The sequence below is a fragment of the Salvia splendens genome, chromosome 17, assembly GCF_004379255.2.
Source record: "Salvia splendens isolate huo1 chromosome 17, SspV2, whole genome shotgun sequence".
Lineage (NCBI taxonomy): Eukaryota > Viridiplantae > Streptophyta > Magnoliopsida > Lamiales > Lamiaceae > Salvia > Salvia splendens.
In genome coordinates, this window is record NC_056048.1 from 27,861,900 (window position 1) to 27,887,807 (window position 25,908).

At 36.4% G+C, this 25,908-nt stretch overlaps 3 protein-coding genes and 1 pseudogene across 3 annotated transcripts; all 4 read left to right on the plus strand.

Moving 5' to 3' along the window:
* Nucleotides 1–800: 800 nt before the first annotated feature.
* On the plus strand, nucleotides 801–3,365 carry LOC121773741 (cytochrome P450 71A1-like). The gene is made up of 2 exons (XM_042170655.1): nucleotides 801–1,794; nucleotides 2,697–3,365. The coding sequence occupies exons 1-2, from the start codon at nucleotides 916–918 to the stop codon at nucleotides 3,306–3,308; spliced, it is 1,491 nt and encodes a 496-aa protein (XP_042026589.1). The 5' UTR covers nucleotides 801–915; the 3' UTR covers nucleotides 3,309–3,365.
* Nucleotides 3,366–7,734: 4,369 nt separating this feature from the next.
* On the plus strand, nucleotides 7,735–10,264 carry LOC121774624 (cytochrome P450 71A1-like). Its single transcript, XM_042171487.1, has 2 exons — nucleotides 7,735–8,613; nucleotides 9,653–10,264. The coding sequence occupies exons 1-2, from the start codon at nucleotides 7,735–7,737 to the stop codon at nucleotides 10,262–10,264; spliced, it is 1,491 nt and encodes a 496-aa protein (XP_042027421.1).
* A 3,626-nt stretch (nucleotides 10,265–13,890) lies between these two features.
* LOC121774608 lies at nucleotides 13,891–18,268 on the plus strand (annotated as a pseudogene).
* Nucleotides 18,269–23,021: 4,753 nt separating this feature from the next.
* Nucleotides 23,022–25,313, plus strand: LOC121773474 (cytochrome P450 71A1-like). The gene is made up of 2 exons (XM_042170339.1): nucleotides 23,022–23,954; nucleotides 24,463–25,313. The coding sequence occupies exons 1-2, from the start codon at nucleotides 23,058–23,060 to the stop codon at nucleotides 25,072–25,074; spliced, it is 1,509 nt and encodes a 502-aa protein (XP_042026273.1). The 5' UTR covers nucleotides 23,022–23,057; the 3' UTR covers nucleotides 25,075–25,313.
* Nucleotides 25,314–25,908: the final 595 nt, after the last annotated feature.

Consider the following 25,908-nt stretch of genomic DNA (forward strand, 5'->3'; position numbering starts at 1 on the left):
TGGTATGGATGATTAGATCTATTATATGCACGCATATCAAGGTAATATTAGTACAAAATCAATCAACTTATATCCTTCAATATTCTATATATTTTCTGTTACACAACCGACATATATGGTGCGGTCTCATTATTGAGTAGTATAATACTGGTACTTCCAACTACTCAAAATAAGGATTAAATGTCCATCCATCTTTAATTGAAGTTGGAGTTAAATTGGTCAATCAATTAGAGTAGGTGTTAAAAAGTGTCCCACATAAATTGTGTAGACATTTAATGTGGGCTTTATAAATTGGCTCTATGCCATCTTTAAACCACTGGTTTACTTCTTTCATTCACTTCCTTTATAATTTGTGAGTATTATTTCAACAATGTACTTCTTTTTCTCACTTACTATTTCTCAGTTACTTAAAAATAGAAATTTTTTCCTTTTTGATTTCTTCCTAAAATTAGAAACTTTTCATTTTAGAAAATGGATTCTACAATCCATTAAAACCAATTCCACTATTTTTTCTCTCTATCTCTATTACTTCACTCATTTTTCCTCTTTCTCTCTTACCATACCAATTTTGCATTAAAACCTGTGTCGTTTAAGTTTCTATTTTTAAGAAACTGATGGAGTATTATTTTCTAAACCTATTTTTCATATACAAGTATTATTTACAGGATCCACCATAGCCAACACGTTTTCACTTCCTAATATTATTTTCTACACCCATCTTTCTTCTACTAGTATTAATTTCTGGATCAACCAATACCAACACAAATCCACTCCACTCAACTACACTATTACCCTATAATCCTCAAACTAAATAAATATACCACACCCCTTCATTCTCTCTATATAACCTACACCAAGTTCCAACTATCAATCACATGCCAATACTACAACATTCATCACATTAATTCATTCACAATGATACTCCTATTACTCTCAATAACCCTCCCAATAACCCTCATCTCATACCTCCTCCACAAAACCCTAAAACCACCAAAATCCCCCCTCCCACCCGGCCCACGACCCCTCCCGTTCATCGGAAACCTCCACCACCTCGCCACCGCCACGAACCTCCACCTCTACCTCCACAAACTCTCCCAAAAATACGGCCCCATCATCCACATGAAACTCGGCCCCACGCCTCTCCTAGTAGTCTCCTCCCCAAAACTAGCCAAAGAAGTCCTAAAAAATCAAGATTCATCCTTTTGCAGCAGACCAAAATCCTTAGGACAACAAAAACTCTCCTACAACAACTCCGACATCATCTTCTCTCCATACAACGACTACTGGAAGGAGATGAGAAAGATCACATCCAGTCACCTCCTAAGCCCGAAGCGCGTCCAATCCTACCGCCCCATCCGGGAAGACGAGATCTCCAAAATGATCACGAAGATTTGGAGCTTCTCCCACGCTCGGGAGGCAGTGAACTTGAGCGAGATGACGTTGACGCTCGGCAGCAGCTTGATATGCAGAGTTGCCTTCGGGAAGGAATGTTCTAGAAGGTTCGATGAGCTTCTAGAAGAAGTGCAGGCCGTGGCGGTTGCTTTCTACGTTTCGGATTATTTTCCGGCCTTCGGGTGGGTGGATAGGGTCACCGGGATGCTAGCGAGGCTCGAGAAGACGTGCGAGAGGATGGATTTGTTTTATCAAGAGATGATCGATGAGCATCTTGGCCGGAGAAGGGAGGAGGCGGCGGAGGAAAGTGGTGACATTCTTGATTTGTTGATTGAGCTCAAATTGGAGGAAAAGATGAATTCTTTTGATTTTGGATGGGATAATATCAAAGCCATGCTACTGGTATGATCTAATTGCTCATATTTTTTTATTGAATTTTGAAACTTTAAATTAAATGCCACGATTGATCGCTAATACCAAGAACTTTGACCGAATTAATTTCGTATTTTCTCATAAATAATAAATTTTGCTATTGTTTGAGATTTCCCACGATTAACTATTGCTATGATGTCAATCTACATTGTCTAGTTAACCTCAATTTCTCGAGTGTGATTTTTTGTTTTGAACTTCCACTACTTAGTATAGTAAATTTCAGCTTAAAAATTGTGTGAGGAAAATGGGGGTCTCAACTATTGAGAGGGACGTTTCTCTTCTAACGAATAAATTATGAGTTCTAAGTTACGAATATAAAAATTTATTATTTGGATATTTCACAAATTTGGACCAACGAATCTCAGGGTTATTTAGACTATAAAATATTGGAATTCGGTGAAAGTTCTGATTTATGAGTTCTGATTTAGCATGTGCATGTGGACCCGCTTCTTATATTTTTGTACTAATATATTGGTACATGAGTTATGAATTCACAAAATATTTTGTTATTTGGAGTACTTCAATTTGGAGAAATAAATGTTCATAGCAACGTGCTATACATTAATTTTAGGGTTTAATTATGTAAACTTTGGTGTAGTTCAATTATGATTTCTTTAATGTGTAATTTTTCCATTTATTTCAGTTACATAATTTTCATGGATTTAATGAAACTTTAGTATTTTTTGTTTATTCATAGATTGATTTAATGGAAGTTATAATTGTGAATGCATTAAAAAAAGAAATTTGGAAATGAGAAACTACGTGAATAATGTAAGTGCTCAAGGGTCGTGGACAGCGATAAAAAGCATGGGAATAATGTTGTGTGGATGGTCTATTCTTTGTAAAATTAATTTAATTTGATCTCTTTGTAGGATATATTTGTAGCTGGAGCAGAAACAAGTTCATCATCAATTGTTTGGACGATGACAGCTCTCATGAAATCACCCACCACTATGAAAAAATTGCAAAATGAAATCAGAAGTTTGATAGGAAAAAAGGGCAAAGTAGATGAAGATGATTTGCCCAAACTCCCATTTCTAAAAGCAGTAGTAAATGAAAGCATGAGATTGTATCCTACTGGTCCATTGCTTGTACCAAGAGAAACTATAGAAAAATGCAATCTAGATGGATTTCAAATCCAACCAAAAACAACTGTTTTTGTGAATGCTTGGGCAATTGCAAGAGATCCTGATTCTTGGGAGAATCCTGATGAGTTTACGCCTGAGAGGTTCTTGAATAGTAGTATTGATGCTAAAGGGAAAGATTTTGAGTTTATCCCGTTCGGGTCGGGGAGAAGAATGTGCCCTGGAATGGCAATGGGGCTTCTGAATGTGGAGCTCTCGGTTGCAAATCTAGTGTATACTTTCGACTGGGAATTGCCCCCGGGGATTTGCAGAGAAGACGTGGATACGGAGCCTTTGCCCGGCCTCGCCATGCGGAAGAAAAATGCACTTCTTATTGTGCCTAAAAATTACGATGTTTAGTTTCGAGAAGTGTTATAAAGTGGCAAATTTTTTGCTTTAGCCTTCTTTTTTTATTTTTGCTTTTTTCGTTTATTTTAGTACATGTTCTCTATTTTTTCGCTTTTTTTTCTATTTCCTTTTCTTTTCTGTTGATTTTTACATTTTAAATAATTTTAGAATATATTAAAATTTGATGTATATACCATATTATTCGTGTACAAGGTATAAAATATTAATATTGTTACTATACTGAAATAGTAGTATCATATATATATATATATATATATATATATATAGGGGAGCGTTATTCTCCTTTTCACATCTTAGATCCTTTTTCCTTCTTAATATTACGCGTTAGATCTAAGGCATCAACGGATCAGATTGATTCTATAAAACTGGTTCCGTGTTGCATTATAGAAGGTGGTTGTATGCATTACAGGGTTATTATTGACATTTGACGGAAAAGTAACTGCCACATTTTGGTATCTGCGAATAATGCACCACATGGTCATCAGTAATGCATATAATTGACTATATAATGCACAATATGTGAACTGCAATGCATACGAATAAGATGTACCATGTTATGATGTTTGGACACACGTTTCTTGTTTCCCCTAAGGGTTTATTAAGCTTAGGGGCTAGGGTATAGTACGTAGACACGTATGTAATCTTCACATGGTAACGAGTAATGGATATAATTGACTATATAATGCACAATTTGTGAACTGCAATGCATACGAACAAGATGTGTTGTGTTATGATGTTTGACACACGTTTCTTGTTTCCCCTAAGGGTTTAATAAGCTTAGGGGCTAGGGTATAGTACGTACGCATTAATAACAAATTATAAAACGATACGAATAATTCTCCAAATTGTCACGAGTAATGGATGTTATTAACTATATAATGCACAATATGTGAACTGCAATGCATACGAATAAGATGTACCATGTTATGATGTTTGACACACGTTTCTTGTTTCCCCTAAGGGTTTAATAAGCTTAGGGGCTAGGGTATAGTACGTAGACATTACTAACAAATTGTTGTTATTGGAATATATATATGTGCATTATTTGGTTTAGGTAGTGCATTATGTAGCTGTTAATTGTCATTATCTCAGTATATTATGCATTATTAGAGGTATTGTGTATATGGGTTAATCAACGGATTGAAGATTACATACGTGCATTTAGTAATGTCTACGTACTATACCCTAGCCCCTAAGCTTATTAAACTCTTAGGGTAAACAAGAAACGTGTGTCAAACATCATAACATGGTACATCTTATTCGTATGCATTGCAGTTCACATATTGTGCATTATATAGTTAATAACATTCATTACTCGTGACAATTTGGTGAATTATTCGTATCGTTTTATAATTTGTTATTAATGCGTACGTACTATACCCTAGCCCCTAAGCTTATTAAACCCTTAGGGGAAACAAGAAACGTGTGTCAAACATCATAACACAGCACATCTTGTTCGTATGCATTGCAGTTCACAAATTGTGCATTATATAGTCAATTATATCCATTATTCGTTACCATGTGAAGATTACATACGTGTCTACGTACTATACCCTAGCCCCTAAGCTTATTAAACCCTTAGGGGAAACAAGAAACGTGTGTCCAAACACCATAACATGGTACATCTTATTCGTATGCATTGCAGTTCACATATTGTGCATTATATAGTCAATTATATGCATTACTCGTGATCATGTGGTGCATTATTCGTAGCGGTTTCCAGCCATTATTAGATTACTATTGTACCCTCATAATGCACAAAATAGGACAAATAATGCAACACGGGATTAATTACCCAATGTTGATCTTGACCGTCCCCTACGCTTATTAAACCCTTATGTAGCTGTCAATAACAACAATTTGTTAGTAATGTCTACGTACTATACCCTAGCCCCTACGCTTATTAAACCCTTAGGGGAAACAAGAAACGTGTGTCAAACATCATAACATGGTACATCTTATTCGTATGCATTGCAGTTCACATATTGTGCATTATATAGTTAATAACATCCATTACTCGTGACAATTTGGTGAATTATTCGTATCGTTTTATAATTTGTTATTAATGCGTACGTACTATACCCTAGCCCCTAAGCTTATTAAACCCTTAGGGGAAACAAGAAACGTGTGTCAAACATCATAACACAACACATCTTGTTCGTATGCATTGCAGTTCACAAATTGTGCATTATATAGTCAATTATATCCATTATTCGTTACCATGTGAAGATTACATACGTGTCTACGTACTATACCCTAGCCCCTAAGCTTATTAAACCCTTAGGGGAAACAAGAAACGTGTGTCCAAACATCATAACATGGTACATCTTATTCGTATGCATTGCAGTTCACATATTGTGCATTATATAGTCAATTATATGCATTACTCGTGACCATGTGATGCATTATTCGCAGATACCAAAATGTGGCAGTTACTTTTCCGTCAAATGTCAATAATAACCATGTAATGCATACAACCACCTTCTATAATGCAACACGGAACCAGTTTTATAGAATCAATCTGATCCGTTGATGCCTTAGATCTAACGCGTAATATTAAGAAGGAAAAAGGATCTAAGATGTGAAAAGGAGAATAACGCTCCCCTATATATATATATATATATATATATATAGGGTTTTGATCTATGCAAAACTAGATTTAAATATAGAAACGCAGAACAATATCATAATTAGGTCACTTTTAGGTCATAATTAGGTAATTTTTAGGTCATGCTAACAAAGCATGACCTAAAACGATCTTAGCATGACATTAAACCCAAATATTATAATATGACCTAAAATTGCTTAATTATGACATTCCGTGTTTTTGGTTAATTATTGACCATTAAATCATCTAATCCTAGGGCCAAGATTTGGTCTGCATTTCTGGATTTAAACACATACTTATTTTGATCATCTCCCATATATATATATATATATACTGATACTATTTTCATATTTTTTTCGTTCACAGATGCAACTGTGAAGTGATTGATATTTTGATGAATACTTAGCACCCCTTTGCCAACTCTTATTTTTAATGCAACTGTGAAGTGATTGATATTTTGATGAATACTTAGCACCCCTTTGCCAACTCTTATTTTTACTCTATTTTAATGGATAAATAAACAAAAGTTTAAAAGTTGATTACTATGGTGTATTTGAATACAAATACTTTCGCCTTAACTATAAAAATTACAAGGAGTATGATTTTTTATTACTCCCTATGTCCGCAAAGAATATGCTCTTTGGAATGTGCACGGATTTTAATGTAAAATTATTAAAGTAAAAGTAATTAAAATATTGTTTGTAGAAAATAGGTCTCACTTTATTAGATAGAAATGACTCTCCAAAATTAGAAAGACTAAAAAAAAAGTGCATATTCTTATGGGACGGAGGAAGTATGTCGTTGACCAACCATAGATGACACGTCAATCTATGATCGTTTTACAAAGTACAATATATTTGGACTTATTTCATCTGACCAAATGTTACATTTATTCTAATATCCATGGTATTCTTGTGGACAACTGTACTTTAAAATTTATTTCTATTAGTTGAAAAAAAAGAGGTCACATCATATGTCGGGCTCGATGATCATATAAAACAAAGTTACAGATTCTATATGACTATTAAACCTTTTAGATAGCAAACTATTCAAATTTTGGTCGATAAAATTACATATATTTGATTAGTTTTATTAATCGTATATTTAAATTGATTGAAGACAGATGACAGTAATATAGAAAAGCCAATTGGCGTGCCACCTGTTTGATGGATCGAGTGTAGCAACAAAAATTAAATGTCATATATATGGAATCTGATGTACTTTAGTCCCCATATAAATTCATGATCAGTATTTGTTACCCTTATACTATGATATGTTTAGTGTGACCAGGATTAAGGTTCTATGTTTATATAGATCCGTTTTCTCATTATGAATTGTGTGCCATTAATTATATAGTGAAATTTCTGCATTGATATCTCATTCAGACGTAGATACACATAGAATCAAACTGATTAAATAATTTTTATGTTCGCCTCTATTATATTCGTGAATAAATGTGTTTATTATTCAACATCTCAATTGTGTTATACTACAATATATGTTAAATTTACTGACCAAATACACTGCATCACCTTGAAATCCTTTGGTGTTAAAATTCACTTCCATTTCTCGTGTCGATTTCCTTTAACATGCCCACAAGTATTGATTCTCGAATCCATTTCTTTTTTATTTTGCACATGTGATATTATTTTTTTATTTATCATTGACAATCATGATCCACTTGCCTACACAACTAATCCTAATACTCCCACCAAAACTAAATAAATAGAGCACCCATCCACAATCTAATTCTCTCCATACACCTACAAGCTAATTCTTCTACATTCATCACACCACAATTCATTCACAATGATACTCCTCTTACTCTCAATAACCCTCCCAATAATCCTCATCCCTTACCTCCTCCAGAAAACCCTAAAACCACCAAAATCCCCCCTCCCACCCGGCCCGCCTCCCCTCCCGCTGATCGGAAACCTCCACCAACTCGCCACCGCCACGAACCTCCACTTCTACCTCCACAAACTCTCCCAAAAATACGGCCCCATCATCCACATGAAACTCGGCCCCACCCCTCTCCTAGTAGTCTCCTCCCCTAAACTAGCCGAACAAGTACTCAAAAATCAAGATTCATCCTTCTGCAGCAGACCAAAATCTTTAGGAACACAAAAACTCTCCTACAACAACTCCGACATTATCTTCTCTCCATACAACGACTACTGGAAAGAGATGAGAAAGATCACATCCATTCACCTCCTAAGCCCAAAGCGCGTCCAATCGTACCGCCCCATCCGGGAAGATGAGATCTCCAAAATGATCTCGAAGATCCGGAGCTTCTCCCACGCCCGGGAGGCCGTGAACTTGAGCGAGACGCTTGTGAGTTTCGGCTGCAATTTGATATGCCGAGTTGCCTTCGGGAAGGAATGTTCTGGAAGGTTCTACGAGCTTCTAGAAGATGTGCAGGCCGTGGCGGCTGCATTCTATGTGTCGGATTACTTTCCGGCCTTCGGATGGGTTGACCGGCTCACCGGGATGCTGACGAAGCTCGAGGTCACGTGCCGGGATATGGATACGTTTTATCAGGAGCTGATCGATGAGCATCTTGGCCGGAGAAGGGAGGAGACGGCGGCGGAAGGTGGTGACATTCTTGATTTGTTGATTGATCTCAAATTGGAGCAAAAGATAAATTCCGTTGATTTTGGATGGGATCACGTCAAAGCTATGTTGCTGGTATGATCTTATTGCTCAATTTTGGTTGTGTTTATCTTTTTCTTTTAAATATGTGAAATGTTTAGAATATGAACTGATAAAATGCAAACTCTAAATACTGTACAAACTTCAAACTATGATCTGGATCGTTAGAAAATATTAATTGATTACAAAATAGTAGCAATAAAAATGTCAACACAGTATCAACCTTTGAAACAGTGTCATTTTTTGTTGCTACTTTTTTATAATATGTTGATATTTTTTAACGGTCAAGATCATAGTTTGGAGTTTGTACAATATTTAGAGTTTGCATTTGATTACATCCCTATAGAATATAAGTAGTATAAACTTTTGATTATAGAAATTCTAAATATCTTATACTCCATGTCTCTTTAGTCAATTGATAGGAGTGTTACAAACTTTTGTCCAATTTTTAGATTTTTCCAACATAATTTTGGCCTTCAAAATCATAAACTAACTTTTGTCCATTTTTTTGACTTTTCTAACATAAATTCTGGTCTTAAATATCATAAACTTTGATTTTATTCAAAATCATAAACTAACTTTTGTCCATTTTTTGGACTTTTCTAACATAAATTCTGGTCTTAAAAATCATAAACTAACTTTTGTCCATTTTTTGGATTTTTCTAACATAAATTCTGGTCTTAAAAATCATAAGCTTTGATTTTATTTGATTATTCTGGCGAAATTGATTCATGCTTAGGACTATAAAATATTTGAATTTGATTATTTTGGCAAGCCCTTTGATGCAATGAATCCCTTGGACTATAAAATATTCGAATTCGGATCAAAATTCTGATTTGTTGCTCCCATTTGACCTGGACCTAGCATGTGCAAGTCGACCCTTTTCTTATATTATAACAGTAATTTAATTATACTACTGATCATGTTAGTTAGGTTTAAAAATAATATCTTGTTATATATATTTGTTTATGTGCAAGCTGGCATTAGTACAAATCTGCTAGTTAATGTTATATTCATTTTATTACATCAAGGTAATGTTATTACATCAACTTAATTTTGTTTTATTTCCTTGTAGGATATATTTGTAGCCGGAGCAGAAACAGGTTCAGCCACAATTATTTGGACGATGGCAGCTCTAGTGAAATCACCCAACATTATGAGCAAGTTACAAAATGAAATCAGAAGTTTGATAGGAAAAAAGGGCAAAGTAGATGAAGATGATTTGCCCAAACTCCCATTTCTAAAAGCAGTAGTAAATGAAAGCATGAGATTGTACTCTTCTGGTCCACTGCTTATACCAAGAGAAACAATAGAGAGATGCAATCTAGATGGCTTCCAAATTCAACCAAAAACAACTGTTTTTGTAAATGCATTTACAATTGCAAGAGATCCTAACTCTTGGGAGAATCCTGATGAGTTTGTGCCTGAGAGGTTCTTGAATAATGGTATTGATGGCAAAGGGAAAGATTTTGAGTTTATTCCATTTGGATCGGGGCGAAGAATGTGCCCTGGAATGGGCATGGGACTTCTGAATGTGGAGCTCGCAGTTGCAAATCTAATCTATAGTTTTGACTGGGAATTGCCTCCGGGGATCCGTGAGGATGATGTGGATATGGTGCCTTTGCCTGGACTCGCGGTGAAGAAGAAAAACGCGCTTTGTGTCGTGCCTAAAAGTTATGCTGTTTAGTTTTTTCGAGTAATGTTATTCCGGTTGAGAAACAGGGTTACAAGTTTACTTAAAAGAATTTGTAGTGTGATATGGTTATTAATAAAAATATAATGAAATTGTAAGATCGTTTCAGATCTGTCGAGCTGAAGAGCTTATGCGTTTTAGCGAATAAGTTGCGAAATAGTATGTACGATTTATTTTGAATGGTTGTATCTTTACTTTCGTTGAGAAAGATATATATGATCACTCTAAAGAAATGGATACTCTTTGAAAAATATTTTATGTCATGTAATTAGTGTATAATTTGAAATGATCGATTTTAAAATTGTACACATTTTTTATATACTCACTACAACAAAAAACCGTTAAAGGACGTTTTTAATGCAGTTAAGAACGCTAATTTGTGTTTCTATGTATACCATCAACGCTTCAAAAAACCGTCTTTATTATTGGTGTCCTAACTAAAACTAGACGACACAAATGGAAGCGTCTAAAAAAGCAAAAGATTAAGCTAATTTGTCTTTAAGTATAAAAATTCGTACTATTTTCTATGTAGTTTTACTTTGGTATCAATTCTAATATTACGAAATTTGGTCAAATTTCAAATTTTCGAGCAAATAAAATCATAAACTAAAGGTAGAGATTTTACACGAGTGACAATTTTGGCAACAAATTGATTTATGCATGGCCTTTCAAATAAGTAGTTATTCTAATAGGGGGCCGGAATGTCAATCATCATCAAATTAATCTTTTTATTTATTTTTTTTGTTTATTGCACATCCCCAAATTATTTTTTGTTTCGGTCTTAAATTTAAGTTTGTGGCGATGAAAGTCTTAAATTAAGAAGACTTTCTCTCTAACCAATAAGTTATGGGTTTAAGTAATGAAGATCCAAATTTATACTTTAAAATTTGGATGAAACCGTCTTGGTTAAGAAGATGATTCTCCTACCATTATTAAGTTATATGTTTAAAATACAAATTTATTCTTCAAAATTTGGATCCAACGAATCTCAATGGATTAGGGCATATTGAATTCGGATCAAAATTTTGTCTTTAGGTCCCATTGGACCCGGATCTAGCATGTGCATGTCGACCCGTTTCTTATACTAATTAACTTTATTCGATCATGTGAGTTTTGGTTTAAAATATATTATGCTATATATTTAATATATTTATTGTTAATGCGAAGCTGCAATTAGTACGAATTTGCTGGTCAATGGTGTATTTAATTTGGTGAAATAAATGTTAAAACCTGTTAATTTTGTTGGCTAATAATTAAGGCCCACGTGACATTGTTTTAATTCTTAATGATTCAAAAATTATTATTATTTATTTATATTTATTATTTTTATTTTTATTTTATAAATACACCTATTCTCCTATATAATTTATATAGTTTTCTGTTTTATGTTTTATCATATAGTTTTCCACATTTCAATTATGAAATTTTTAGTTTATTTCAATTACTTAGTTTTCGTTGTTTTAATTGAAATTTTAGTATTTTTATATAATCAATATACTATAAGCTATATATTTACAAAGAAGAAATAGGGAAATTAGATAAGAAGGTGAAATTGTAAACACATAAGTTCGTGGCGCTCAAAATCACGTGAATAGTGCCTTTTCATTGGTACCAACACTATGAACAAATTGCAAAATGAAATCAGAAGTTTGATAGGCAAACAAGGCAAAGTAGACGAAGATCATTTGCCCAAATTTTCATATCTAAAAGCAATATAATAGTAAACAATACTACCCCTACCCATAATAGATATCACATTTTCTTTTTAGTTTGTCTCATAAATCTAGTCTATAGTTTCGACTGGGAATTAACCTCTGGGGATCCGTGCGGAAGACTGTGGATACAAAGCCTTTGCTTGGCCTCCAAATAATAAATCACTAATCTAATGTTAAATGTTACTTGGTGATACTGAGACTACTATTAAATATTGTTTAAAGTATAAAAGAATATTTGATATTGCAATCTTATGGGAGTTTAAATTTGTCCAATTTTTTTTTCTATGATATAAAAGAAAAGTGATTATGTAGGGCTTGATATTATTTTATGAGAGTATTAAACTAGCTAGGTTCGGAAAATATTGAAATTCCTGTTGATAAAACTGCAAATAAAATTGGATGTATTAAGCGTGGAAATCGTGATATTTGTAGTCAATCATATACTTCATATAAATTGCTTAAGGACAAATCAAATTTATACATAAAGCCAGCTGGAAGGATATATTATATTATCTCAATTAAATTTTCAGGTAGCACATGGCTTGACATAGTAAGAGCATCTCCAATGCTGACGGACGTCAAATAGCCGTCAAATAGCCTTCACACTGCCACATCATCAGCACTACAATTCTCCTGCCACATCAGCTTGCCACATCAACTGGACATCAAATAGCCATCAAATAGCCTTCACACTACCTATCCACATCACTAATAACAATTATATAATTTAATTTACACTTGTATCAACATACGGAATTTAAATTACGAGACAAATACGGAAAATTCGAATAATAATATTAAAATTTTTTTATTACATTAATATAAAAAAAAGTACAATAATTAAAAATATTACATTTAAAAAATTACATAAATTTGCATAAAAACTACCGCCTTGCAGTCCTCAGCGCCCACAACTCTTCAACTAAATCATTTTGCAGTCGAATGAAAATGAGGTTCAACGCGCGTATATATAGTGTTTTGCGAAAAAAAAAAAAAATATATTTAAATCCGACGCCGGTTTGGCGCCGATCCGGGAGCCACAATGGCGCCCGTGAGGATCGGCGTGGGAACCGGCGTCAGCGCGGGAATCGGCATGGCGACGCCGATTTTGACGCCGATTTCGCCCACGCCGGTTCCAATGGTTCGGCGTCAAACCGGCGTGGGCGAAAAATCGGCGCTCCGGTGGTGACGCCGACCATTGGAGACGGGGATTAGTCTCGTGTTGTGGCGTGTAAGAGCACAGTACCTATCTCAGAGCCCGCCACGTGATATTATTTTAATTTTCAGTGCTCAACTTAACGTCTTAGTATGGTCTGAGTTGTGCTCAAAAGCACGTGAATAATGTATGTGTTGTGGTTTGGCGGAACACCCGAATTCAAAATTAGTCTAATATTGGTGCCCAGAAGCACGTGAATAATGTATGTGTTAGGGTTTGGCGGAGCACACAAACTCCACATTAGTCCGATATTATTCTCTTACGGTAAGATCCTCACGATTTTACTCTGAGACACTTCCCGAAAGGCATCGACAACACATATATATTGCTTGCAACACTACTCATTCTCCCATCTCCCATCTCCCATGTGGGATGTGATTTGTATATCCTAACAGTATGTGCTTAACTTTTTCATATTAAAGAGTTGTTGATAGTACTAAAAAATACATGGATAATATAAATGTTCACTATTAAAAGATGTAAATAGTACTCTGAAGTATGTGAATAACGTAACTGGCCGGTGACGTTGATGCCCCAAACTATATTGTACATTTAATATTTGAATAAATTGATTTAGACATGGTATATTGGCATTTGAAAAAAAATCATTATAAATATAGGATCAAACACCAATCTTCACAATTCAAATCACAACATCCCAATCATCCATCAAACCCTAATTCATCACAATGATACTACTATTATCCATAACCCTCCCAATACTCTTGATTTTTTACCTCCTCCACAAAACCAAACCTCGGGAAAAAACCACTCTACCACCCGGCCCTCGGCCTCTCCCGTTAATCGGAAACCTCCACCAGCTCACCACGGCCCAGGCCCCACACATCTACCTCCACCACCTCTACAAAAAACACGGCCCCATCATCCACATGAAACTTGGCTCCATTCCTAGCATAGTAGTTTCCTCAGCCGAATTAGCCAAACAAGTAATGAAAATCCAAGATTTAGCCTTTTGCAGCAGACCAAAATTATTAGGGCAGCAAAAACTCTCCTACAAAAGCTCCGACATCGTCTTCACTCCCTACAACGAAGAATGGAGGGAGATGAAGAAGATCACACATATTCATCTCCTAAGCACCAATAAGGTCCAATCGTATCGCCCCATTCGCGAAGAAGAGATTGCTCGTATGATCACGAGGATCTCGGATTCAACCTTCTCCCCTCTCAGACAAGAAATAAATCTTAGCGAGGCGACCATGGCCGCTAGCATCCGCATGGTGTGCGGGATTGTGTTTGGGAAGAGGTACGAGGAGGAAGGGGTGGAGACGAAGAGGTTCCTTCAGATAACGAGGGGATTTAGCATGCTCACGAGCTCCTTCTTTGTGTCTGATTATTTTCCAGCGTTTGGTTTGGTTGATGAGATAAGCGGAAGAGTGAAGAGAGCTGATGCGATGTGCAAGGGCATGGATGAGTTCTATCAAGAGCTCATCGATGAGCATCTTGAATCGAGGAGGAAGAAGGAGATTAAGGATGAGGAAGATATGCTTGATGTGTTGATCAAGCTTAAAGAAGATGAGTCTTCTTCTAATGGTCTCACTTGGAATAACATCAAAGGGCTTCTAATGGTAAGCTTGTTTAAGTGTAATTTACAAAGTGGTATAACAATAATAACATGAGTTTTGATGAATAATTGGTAAATAAAGAGAAAGAAGAAAAAGTAATTGAAATATATAATGGATGGTATGACCCATAAATAATAAAGTAAATGAGAAGGAGAAAATTTTTTCATAAATAGATATGAACTATTTTTATAGGACGAACTAAAAAGAAAATTCATCCATAAAACGAGGGAAGTATATAGTTGCTCATTTTAATAATTTTGTTTGTCCCACTATAAGCGCAATATTAAATTTAGGCAAGTCAATTTAAAAAAAATTGTTTTTATTTATATTTTGATAGGCTACTTCAAATATGAGAGCCTAAAAATAATCATGCACCAGTGACAATGGGACAGATGAAGTACTCCGTTTCAATTTTCGAATTATATAAGATTTAAGATGAAATTATTGAGTACATTAAAGTAGAGAGAAAAAAAATAGTGAAGTGTTAAGCAAGTAGTGATAAAACAGAAATTAAGGGCACCCGCAACGCGTGCCGCCGGCGTTCCGCGTGCCGTTCCGCCGGAACGGTTTCGCCGCGGAACGTGTTGCGGCGCACCGTTCCGCTCCCATTCCGTTCCCATTCCGTTCCGCGTGCCAACGGCACAGAACGCGGCACGGCTTGTGCCGCCACGCGCTCGGGCGACGTGGCGCTCCCCGCTTCGTGCGTGCTTCCCACTCGCCGGCCCGCGAGTGGGACACGTCAGCGATGACGCAATAATTAATTTTTTTTAAAAAAATATATTTTTATAAAAAAAATTTTTTAAACGGTCATATTACCGTTTTTTTAACTTTTTTTTAATTTTTTTTATTTTTATTTTTATTTTCTTATTCTATAAATACACCTAATTTATTACATTTCACACACAACTACACATCTACTCTTCCTAAACCAACATCAATTCCTCTCCAATTTTCTATTTCAATCTCCTTCACAAAATGTCCGGCGACGGGAATTACGGCGGTGGCGGCTCCGGTGGGTGGGATCTCAACGCGTTCGGCGATTGGGAGACCATGTACAACACACTAGGTGGTTCCGGGTCATCGACGCCGGGCACCCAGGGGTCGGCGACGCCGGGTGGGTACCAACCACCCACTTTCGATGTGGATGCCTACGCTCGACCACCCGGCTCGCGGCTTTCTCAGGGTTTGTCCCAGATTCGGGAGGATATCCCCGTAGAACCCACCCAGGGAGGAAGCCGAGGCGGTGGAAGCTCTAGGGCTGCGTCTGAGGCACCCGAGGAGGAGGAGGAGGAACTGGAGGATCTGGGCCGGCATCCGTACAACAACGAAGAAACTAAGGCGGTGTACACCGCCTGGCTCACCATCTCGTACGATCCCATCGTCGGGAACCAACAAGCCGCCAAGTGCTTCTGGGAAAAGGTCCGTGATGTCTACCACCAGACTAAGCCAAAAGGGGCCAGGAAGCGCAAATATACAATGCTCCGTGCTCACTTTGGCCGAGTCGACTCACAGGTCAAAAAATTTTGAGGCATCTACGCGGCCGAAGCGGCGAACTACCAAAGCGGAGCTTCGGGCGCCGACATTCTGAGGGCGGCTTTGCGCGTCTTCTACCAGGACACCGGCCTACAGTTCAAATATGTTGATATTTGGCAGCTCGTCAAGGACGAGGAAAGGTGGGCCGGCGGTGTCCGCTCGAGCTCGGGCTCAACCTCAAAGCGCACGAAGCACACGGCGAGCGGCCGCTACTCGTCTGGTGACACCGGTGAGGCCAGCGAGGGTACACCGCAGGTGTTTGGGGGGTACGGGGGATCCAATGCCCGACGAATACGGGGGATCCAGCCGTGGGCGCCGTCGGCCGCAAGGGACGAAGGCGGCGAAGACGGCTAGAGCGAGGAAGGGCCGAGGCGAATCAAGCCAGTCGGCCTCGGGATCGGGCTCGCGGGGAGGCTCGGACACACTTATGGTGGCGTACATGACCGCCACAATGGCGGACACTTCCCGCTTCTCGTACGCCCAATTCACGGCCTGGTGGAACGGAATTGTGTATATGGCATCACAACTTGGCCTTCCGACTCCCCCTCAACCTCGACCGCCTCCGGAGGATGATTCGCCGGCGGAGTAGTTTTTTTATTTTCCCACGTTTAATTGTGTGTTTTTTATTTTGTGTTTTTTATGTTTTTGGAATTTTAATTGTGTGCTTTTTTTTATTTTTTTTAAGTTTAAGTTGAATTTTTTTTAATGTTGTGTGTTTTTTAATAAAGTGTGTTTGTTTTTTATTAAAGTGTGTTTATTTAAATTGAATTGGGTTGGAAATAAAAAAAAATGAAATTGAATGAATAGTAATTTAAGGAACGGTTAAGGAACGAAGGGTTGCAGGTTCCGTTCCTTAGTTAAGGAATGGAGTAAAAAAGTACAGTGGGGCCCTCAAATAGTGGTTTAAGGAACGGTATAGGAACGGTATAGAAACAGCGTTGTGGATGGCCTTATCGTAAATAAGAATATAGGATATCTTAGTTAGGTAGGATGGAGACTGCATGGGTAATAGTTTATATAAACGTCGATTATTTTCACCTACTATATTAGTTAGGTAGGATGGAGTAATAGTTTATAGCATATATTAAGATAATCGTTGAGTTAATTCCACCTACTAGCTAGAGTGTAAATAATTCAGTTGATTAGAATCTACAAATTATTAGAGTACATGATTTTAAAAGATAATTATAATGAAAATGTGTTACGAACTCTGAACTTAAAATCATGTCCCATTCATCACATAGCTAGAAACAAATAGGGCCTAAGCCATAACTTCAAAACAATATGTAAGTTATTGTAAATTAGAGAATTAAATACATATTCTATTATATTTTTTGCAGAATATGATTGTAGCTGCAACAGAAACAACTCCAGCGGTAACAATATGGACAATGACAGCTCTAATGAAAGCACCCAAAGCTATAAAGAAATTGCAAAACGAAATCCGAAGTTTGGTAGGAGAAAAGGGCAAAGTAGACGAAGACGATCTTCCCAAACTACCATATCTAAAAGCCGTAGTAAATGAGAGCATGAGGTTATACCCACCGGGCCCATTGCTTGTGCCAAGAGAGACATTGGAAGCATGCCTTCTTGATGGGTACAAAATCGAGCCTAAAACGAGGGTTTTTGTCAACGTATATGCTATAGGGAGAGATCCACTGTACTGGGAAATCCAGATGAGTTTGTTCCTGAGAGATTCTTGAACAGTGGAATCGACTCGAAAGGGCAGGATTTTGGGCTCGTTCCGTTTGGGTCGGGCAGGAGAATGTGCTCGGGGGTGTCAATGGGATTTTTGGCAACTGAGCTTATGGTGGCGAATTTGGTATATAGTTTTGATTGGGAATTGCCAAGAGGAATTCATGCTCAAGATTTGGATACAAATCCAACTAGTGGACTTGCTGTGCATAAGAAAAATGCCCTAATACTTGTGCCTAAGAGATACGGGCTTTAGTGTGTGTATGTGTGCGTATTTAATACTTGTGCCCTAATTTGTATATGCATCTTCAGTTTTACTAGTTAATAAAAGGGCTTGTGTGAGCATATTAAGATGCTTAGTGTGTGATGCAATTCCACCGATCGACATCGAAAATGGATTTATCGTCAACAGTCTTGGAATGACTAGAAAGTCACATTGGGCTTGCGATATGTATAGAAGGGCGAAATCATCATTTTATTATTTTTAGATATTTTTTTTATTTTTGTATTTTCATTTTATTCTGTTCTAAGTTGCTAGGATTTCTGGATCATATCTAAATAGTTAATAAATTCCGAGCTTTAAAAATTAGGATTTAGTGATTTCTCTATCAATTCGGTTACTTTTGTAGTATGTATGTTTGCATCAGTGTATTTTGATTGTCTTATTTATATATGCATGTGTTTAATGTGTGTGTGTGGACATCTTGAAGCTAAGTTTCACATTAATTGCTAATGTTTTCTACAAAAGAAGACACTACAAAAAAACTCTCTAATCAGCAAATTTTCGTATCTAGACACGGTTATTGACAGATAAAGTACCGACAGATCCGTCACTAACAAGCTTGTCACTAAAACGTTTTAGTGATGGATTTTTCCGTCACCAAAGTTACTAACCCACTCAATGAAGGAAAAAGTAGGTGGCTGCCATGTTAAGTCATATTAGTGACGGACTTATCTATTACTAATTAGTGACTGATGAATTTCATTCATTCATCTGTCGTTATTTTTGTATTGGCTTGCATAGGCACTGGCGGATCCAATTAATAACAAGGGTATCATTGCACCCCAAAATATGGATGTAGCCTAGTGGTAAAACAATCATTTCCTCACAGCAGCAACCCGTGTTTAATCCCTATATAGCGCATTTTTGGCTATTTCTCTCAAGTGCATTTATAAATATAGTCATTTATTATTTGTTTTCTCCTATACTCGACAGTAGGCACATAATAAAGCATGTATGGTTAAATATATGTTTATGATTTCTATAGAAAATATGATGCGTTTTATTTTTAGTTTAAATATTTCAAACTTTTTATAAATTTAAATAAATTCTTTGTTATATAAATATCTAAAAATTCCCAATTTAATAGCGATTTTTTTCAATTAATAACACTAATTTTTTTTATTTAATGAAATGACTTAATAGAAAAAAAATTGAGATAGCAAAAGAAAAAAGATCGATTGGATTTTACATTTTTAAGTCAATATAATTATTTATCGTACCCCCAATATGAAATTTCTGGATCCGCTATTGTGCATAGGCAATGTTAACTTTTTGAATTAACTAAAGGTAGAGCGACGAACGAATTAAAAAGGGTTTCACAATTACTCCCTCCGTCTCGCAATAGGAGTCCTATTTAGTAATGACACAGATTTAAAGAAATATAAAGAAAAGTGGGTTGAATAAGTTAGTGGAATATGAGTGACACTTATATATATTTTTTTAATTTTATAATAAAATGTGAGTAAAATAAGTTGGTGGAATGTAGGTTGAAGGCGGCGCCCGGAGCAGTGGTCAGTGGACGCGAAGGTTGAGGCGCCACTGCTTCTTCTCTCAATTAGGGATTTAGAAATTTTGGGAAAAGAGTGAGATTTGTGAAGAGAAAGAGGGAGATGGACTGATGAAATTGGGAGTATAATGTGTGAACCAAGAAGGAGAAATTGGCAAATTAGGGATTATGAGAGAAGAGGGATGACGCCATTTTTTTTTGTCCCTAAATTTGTGATGTTGAGTAAATGATGGAGCGGTCGATGGAGGTAGGGAGTTTGTATGTAGGGCCTGTTTTTATTTGTTTTTTTGGGCCAAAGGATTTAAATTTGTAGCTGGGCCTTAAGACTAATTTAATTGGGAGATGATGGGCTAAGCGTAATGGTCATGGTAGTATGTGAAGATCTAGTACTTGGGCCAAGAGAATTAGTGGACTTCAATAATTTATGTTGAAGATGTAATGAGACATTGGATTTTGTTTTCTAGAAAATAAGAGAAAGAATAAAATGATTATGCACTTGGGTGCATTCTTTTTTTCTAGAAAATAAGAGAAAGAATAAAATGATCATGCACTTAGAGTGCAATCACGTTTAAGTTATTTGGCTTTTTAAAGTCTAATTAAAGTATTACTTCATTTCTAAAGGGGCGTCTTCGCATGTCAATTAAACTCGGATTAAGGTTTTCCGATCAAGACTTAAACTTTTGAGGTGAGCATTTTTTTCTAAAATGTGAACTTGCCTTTTTAGCATGATTATGTGAAAATTTTGTTGTATATGTTTTTGTCATGCCATATTTTGTTTTATGGAATGCCTATCTACTTGGCTATACCAATTATGTTTAATCGAATTTGGGTTCTAGTATGGCCGCAAACCCTACTCGGACTATGGTACACATATGGGGATCGTGAATTGACTTTCAATTTGACCGGTCCAGTGACCGTCGTAGAATATGGCAACATTTTCGGTTCACATACGTTTCAGATATTTGATATTACAATCTTATGGGAGTTTAAATTTGCCCATTTTTTTTGTCTATGATATAAAAAGTGATATATTAGTTAGTACTTATTTTATGAGATCAGTATTAAACTATTAGGTTAGGAAAATACTGAAATTCGTGTGGACAAAACTGCAAATAAAATTGGAAGTATTAATCGTGGAAATCGTGATATTTAATAGTCAATCATATACTCCATGATAAATAAAAATAATACACAAAGCCAGCTGGAAGGATATATTATAACATTTATCTTTATTAAATTTTCTGGTAGCACATTTCGTGCCATGTGATTTTATACTATTTGTAGGCCACAAAAATCAAAATTGAACATAGTAACAGTGCCTGACCTTAGGGACGGGAATTAGTCCTTTAGGCCATCCGCAACGCTGTCACTTATCCGTTCATTAACCGTCCCTTAAATTATTATTCACAGGCCCCACTGTACTTTTTTACTCCATCTCTTAACTAAGGGACGAAACCTGCAACCCTCAATCTTTTATCCGTCCCTTAACCGTCTCTTAAATTACTATTCATTCAATTTCATTTTTTTTATTTCCAACAAATTCAATTAATAAAAAACACACTTCATTAAATAAAATAAAAATACAACTTAAAATTCTAAAAAAATTAAACACCTCATTAATAAAATCCTAAAAAAATTAAAAATACATAATTTAAATAAAAAAACATATTTTTTATGGTGGATTAATTTGTGGGAATGATTTGATGTTTATAGAAGTGATTGGAGGCTTAAAAAAATAAAAAAAAAATTAAAAATTTGCAAAAAAAACGCCTATAAACTGCTAGTATATTTTTTGGGATTTTTTTTAAAATTTTTGAATTTTTCCTAAATTTTTAAAAAAAACAAAAAAAAACATTTTTCCGGATTAAAACGACGCCCACTCGCGGGCGTCACGGACGAACCGGAGCTCGCCACGTCGCCAACGCGCGTGGCGAGACGTCTCGTGAGCTGTCCCTCCGGGGCGGGCGTTTCTCCGTGACGGGATGGAGATGGAAGGTTGCAACGCCGTCCCTTAACCATTCCGTCACTCCGGGACGAGATAAGTGACCGCTAAGGGACGCGTTGCAGAAGGCTTTAGTTGTCTGGTAGAAAGGATATTTTGAAAAATCAAATAAAAAAAATAAACGTAATAACATTTTGTAAGATTAGGCAAATAAAGAAAAGAAGTCTAGCAAGTTTCCGCAAATACTGAATGAATGTCATTTTACTAATACTAAGTTTTACTACAATAGCAATTAGTTAAGAGCATACACAACCAACCGGAAAAAGGGTCACGTCCGGTTTACAAGATGTTCCGGCACAATGTGGATGAAGGAGCTCACACGAAAGGGAAAGACAACGAGCTGCCTCGCCATGCACCTTTTTAACATTTTCTTAAAACAAAGTGCTACCACTTTTATTTTAGCCTTTTTCGTGTCAATTCGATATATTGCATTATCAAAAGGCCTAATATTAATAGAGTTGGAGTAGCTCATATATATTACTTGTAACACTACACATTTTCGGATGTGGGATGTGATTTATATCCTAACAGTATATCCTAAAGAGTTGTTGATAATATAAATGTTCATGTTCTTACTATTAAAGAATGCATGTAAATAGTACTCCCTCCGTCCCATAAAGATTGTCTTACTTTGACCGGGCACGAGTTTTAAGAAATGTAATGAAAAGTGAGTTGAAAAAGATAGCGAAATGTGGGTCCTACTTTTATACACTAGTTTTATAATAAAATGTGAGTAGGATTGAGTTAGTGGAATATGAGGTCCACTGCCAAAAATGGTAAAAAGTGAAATTGGACAAATTTTGTGGGACGGGTGGAAATGGAAAAATGAGACAATCTTTGTGGGGCGGAGGGAGTACTACCTTCGTCCCATTCAAAATGTCAACATTTCCTTTTTAATTTGTCTCATTCGAAATGCCCACTTTTTATATTTGGAAATGAATCCCTCTGTCATCTCTCTTCATTAAAATATTCAACTATCTTTTTTCCTCTCTACTGACTCTACCTAACAACTATTAAAATCTCGTGCTACTCAAGAATGTAGGTATATTAAGTGGGACGAAGGGGTAGAACTCAAAAGTCCGTGAATAGTGTAACCGACCATCGACATGGATGCCCAACAATTATTGTACATTTAATATTTGAATAAATTGTTTTACACATGGTATATTGGCATTTGAAAAAATATCATTACAAATACAGGTTCAAACACCAATCTTCACCATTCAATCCAACACATCCAATCATCCATCACAATGATACTACTATTATCCATAACCGTCCCAATACTCTTGATTTTCTACCTCCTCCACAAAACCAAAACTCGGGCAAAAACCACTCTGCCACCCGGCCCACCGCCTCTCCCGTTAATCGGAAACCTCCACCAGCTCGCCACGGCCCCGGACCCACATATCTACCTTCACCACCTCTCCAAAAAACACGGCCCCATCATCCACATGAAACTTGGCTCCATTCCTACCATAGTAGTTTCCTCACCCGAATTAGCCAAACAAGTAATGAAAATCCAAGATTTAGCCTTTTGCAGCAGACCAAAATTATTAGGGCTGCAAAAACTCTCCTACAACAGCTCCGACATCGGCTTCACACCATACAACAAAGAATGGCGGGAGATGAAGAAGATCACACGCATTCATCTCTTAAGCAGCAAAAAAGTCCAATCGTATCGCCCCATTCGCGAACAAGAGATTGCTCGTATGATCGCCAGGATCTCGGATTCAACCTCCTCCCCTCTCAGACAAGAAATAAATCTTAGCGAGGCAACCATGGCCGCTAGCATCAGCATGGTGTGCGGGATTGTGTTTGGGAAGAGGTACGAGGAGGGAGGGGCAGAAACGAAGAGGTTCCTTCAGATAACGAGGGGATTAAGCGTGCTCACGAGCTCCTTCTTTGTGTCTGACTATTTTCCCGCGTTTGGTTTGGTGGATGAGATAAGCGGAAGAGTGAAGAGAGCGGATGCGATGTGTAAAGGAATGGATGAATTCTATCAGGAGCTTATCGATGAGCACCTCGAATCGAGGAGGGAGAAGGAGATGAAGGAGGAGGAAGATATGCTTGGTGTGTTGATCAAGCTTAAAGAAGATGATTCTTCTTCTAATGGTCTCACTTGGAATAACATCAAAGCGCTTCTAATGGTAAATTAGTTTAAATGTAATTTACAATTGGTACAACATTACTCCCCCCGTCACATAGAAATTGACTATTTAGGGATAACGCGAGTTTTGATGCATAAATGGTAAGTAAAGAGAGAATAAAAAGTAATTGAAATAATATAGTGGATGATGAGACCCATAAATAATAAAGTAAATGAAAATGAGAATTTTTTTTTCCTATTTTATAGGACAAACATAAAAAATTTTCAGCTTATTTTTATGGCATGATAGAAAGTATATAGTTGCTCATTTTAATAAGTTTGTTTGTCCCACTATAAGCAATGATATTAAATTTAGGCACGTCAATTTAAAAAAATTGTTTTATTTATATTTAATAGGCTAATTCAAACATGAGAGCCTAAAAATCATGTCCCATTTAGTCACATAGCTAGAAACAAATAGGGCCGGCGCCTACGCCATAACTTCAAAACAATATGTAAGTAATTGTAAATTAGAGAATTAAATACATATTTTATTATATTTTTTGCAGAATATGATTGTAGCTGCAACAGAAACAACTCCAGCGGTAATAATCTGGACAATGACAGCTCTAATGAAAGCACCCAAAGCTATGAAGACATTGCAAAACGAAATCCGAAGTTTGGTAGGAGAAAAGGGCAAAGTAGACGAAGACGATATTCCCAAACTTCCATATCTAAAAGCCGTAGTAAATGAGAGCATGAGGTTATATCCACCGGGCCCTTTGCTTCTGCCAAGAGAGACAATGGAAGCATGCCTTCTTGATGGCTACAAAATCGAGCCGAAAACGAGGGTTTTTGTCAACGTATATGCTATTGGGAGAGATCCACGGTACTGGGAAAATCCAGATGAGTTCGTTCCTGAGAGATTCTTGAATAGCGGAATCGACTCGAAAGGGCAGGATTTTGGGCTCGTTCCGTTTGGGTCGGGCAGGAGAATGTGCTCGGGGGTGTCAATGGGATTTTTGGCAACTGAGCTTATGGTGGCGAATTTGGTATATAGTTTTGATTGGGAATTGCCAAGAGGAATTCATGCTCAAGATTTGGATACAAATCCAACTAGTGGACTTACAGCGCTTAAGAAAAATGCTCTAATACTTGTGCCTAAGAGATATGGGGTTTAGTGTGCATATTTGCATCTTATGTTGTACTAGTGTAATAAAAGGGCATGTGTGAGAATATTATGATGCTAGTGTGAGAATATTATGATGCTTAGTGTGCGATATGTATAGAAGGGCTAAATCGTCATTTTATAATTTTATCGTAAATGCATTTATTCTAAACAGTGTTGGAATGACTTGAAAGTCACATTGGGCTTGCGATACGTATAGAAGGGTGAAATCGTCATTTTCTTATTTTTGGATTTCTTTTTAAATTTTTGTATTTTCATTTTATTCTATTCTAAGTTGCTAGGATTTCTGGATTATTTCTAAATAGTAGGTTTCACTGTTTTGAAGTTTTTAATTTTATTGATAAATCTCGAGCTTAAGAAATTCGGATTTTGTGATTTCTCTATCAATTCGGTCATTATTTTTGTAGTACGCATGTTTGCATCAGTGTATTTTGTATGTCTTTTTTTTATATATGCGTGTGTTTAGTGTGTGTGTGCACATCTAGAAGTTTCACATTAATTGCTAATGTCTTCTACAAAAGAAGAGAGGAAAATGAGTTTCACTTTACTAATGTCTTCTACAAGAAGAGAGGAATTGCAAAGTGCAATTGATGATTCATGCATTGCATGGTAAGTTTATAGCGTTGTTTTAAAAAATAGCCTGATATTTAATTCATTGGTTAACTTTTAAGTTTATAGTAATTACTTAGAGTACCATATGATAAATTACAATTCTACATTTCATCATCAAACATGTACAAAGAGTACAAAGTATCATAGCATTATTTAATCTACTTTTACTGCTACCATACGCCACTTTCCAGTTCTAAATTTAAAAAGGAAATAT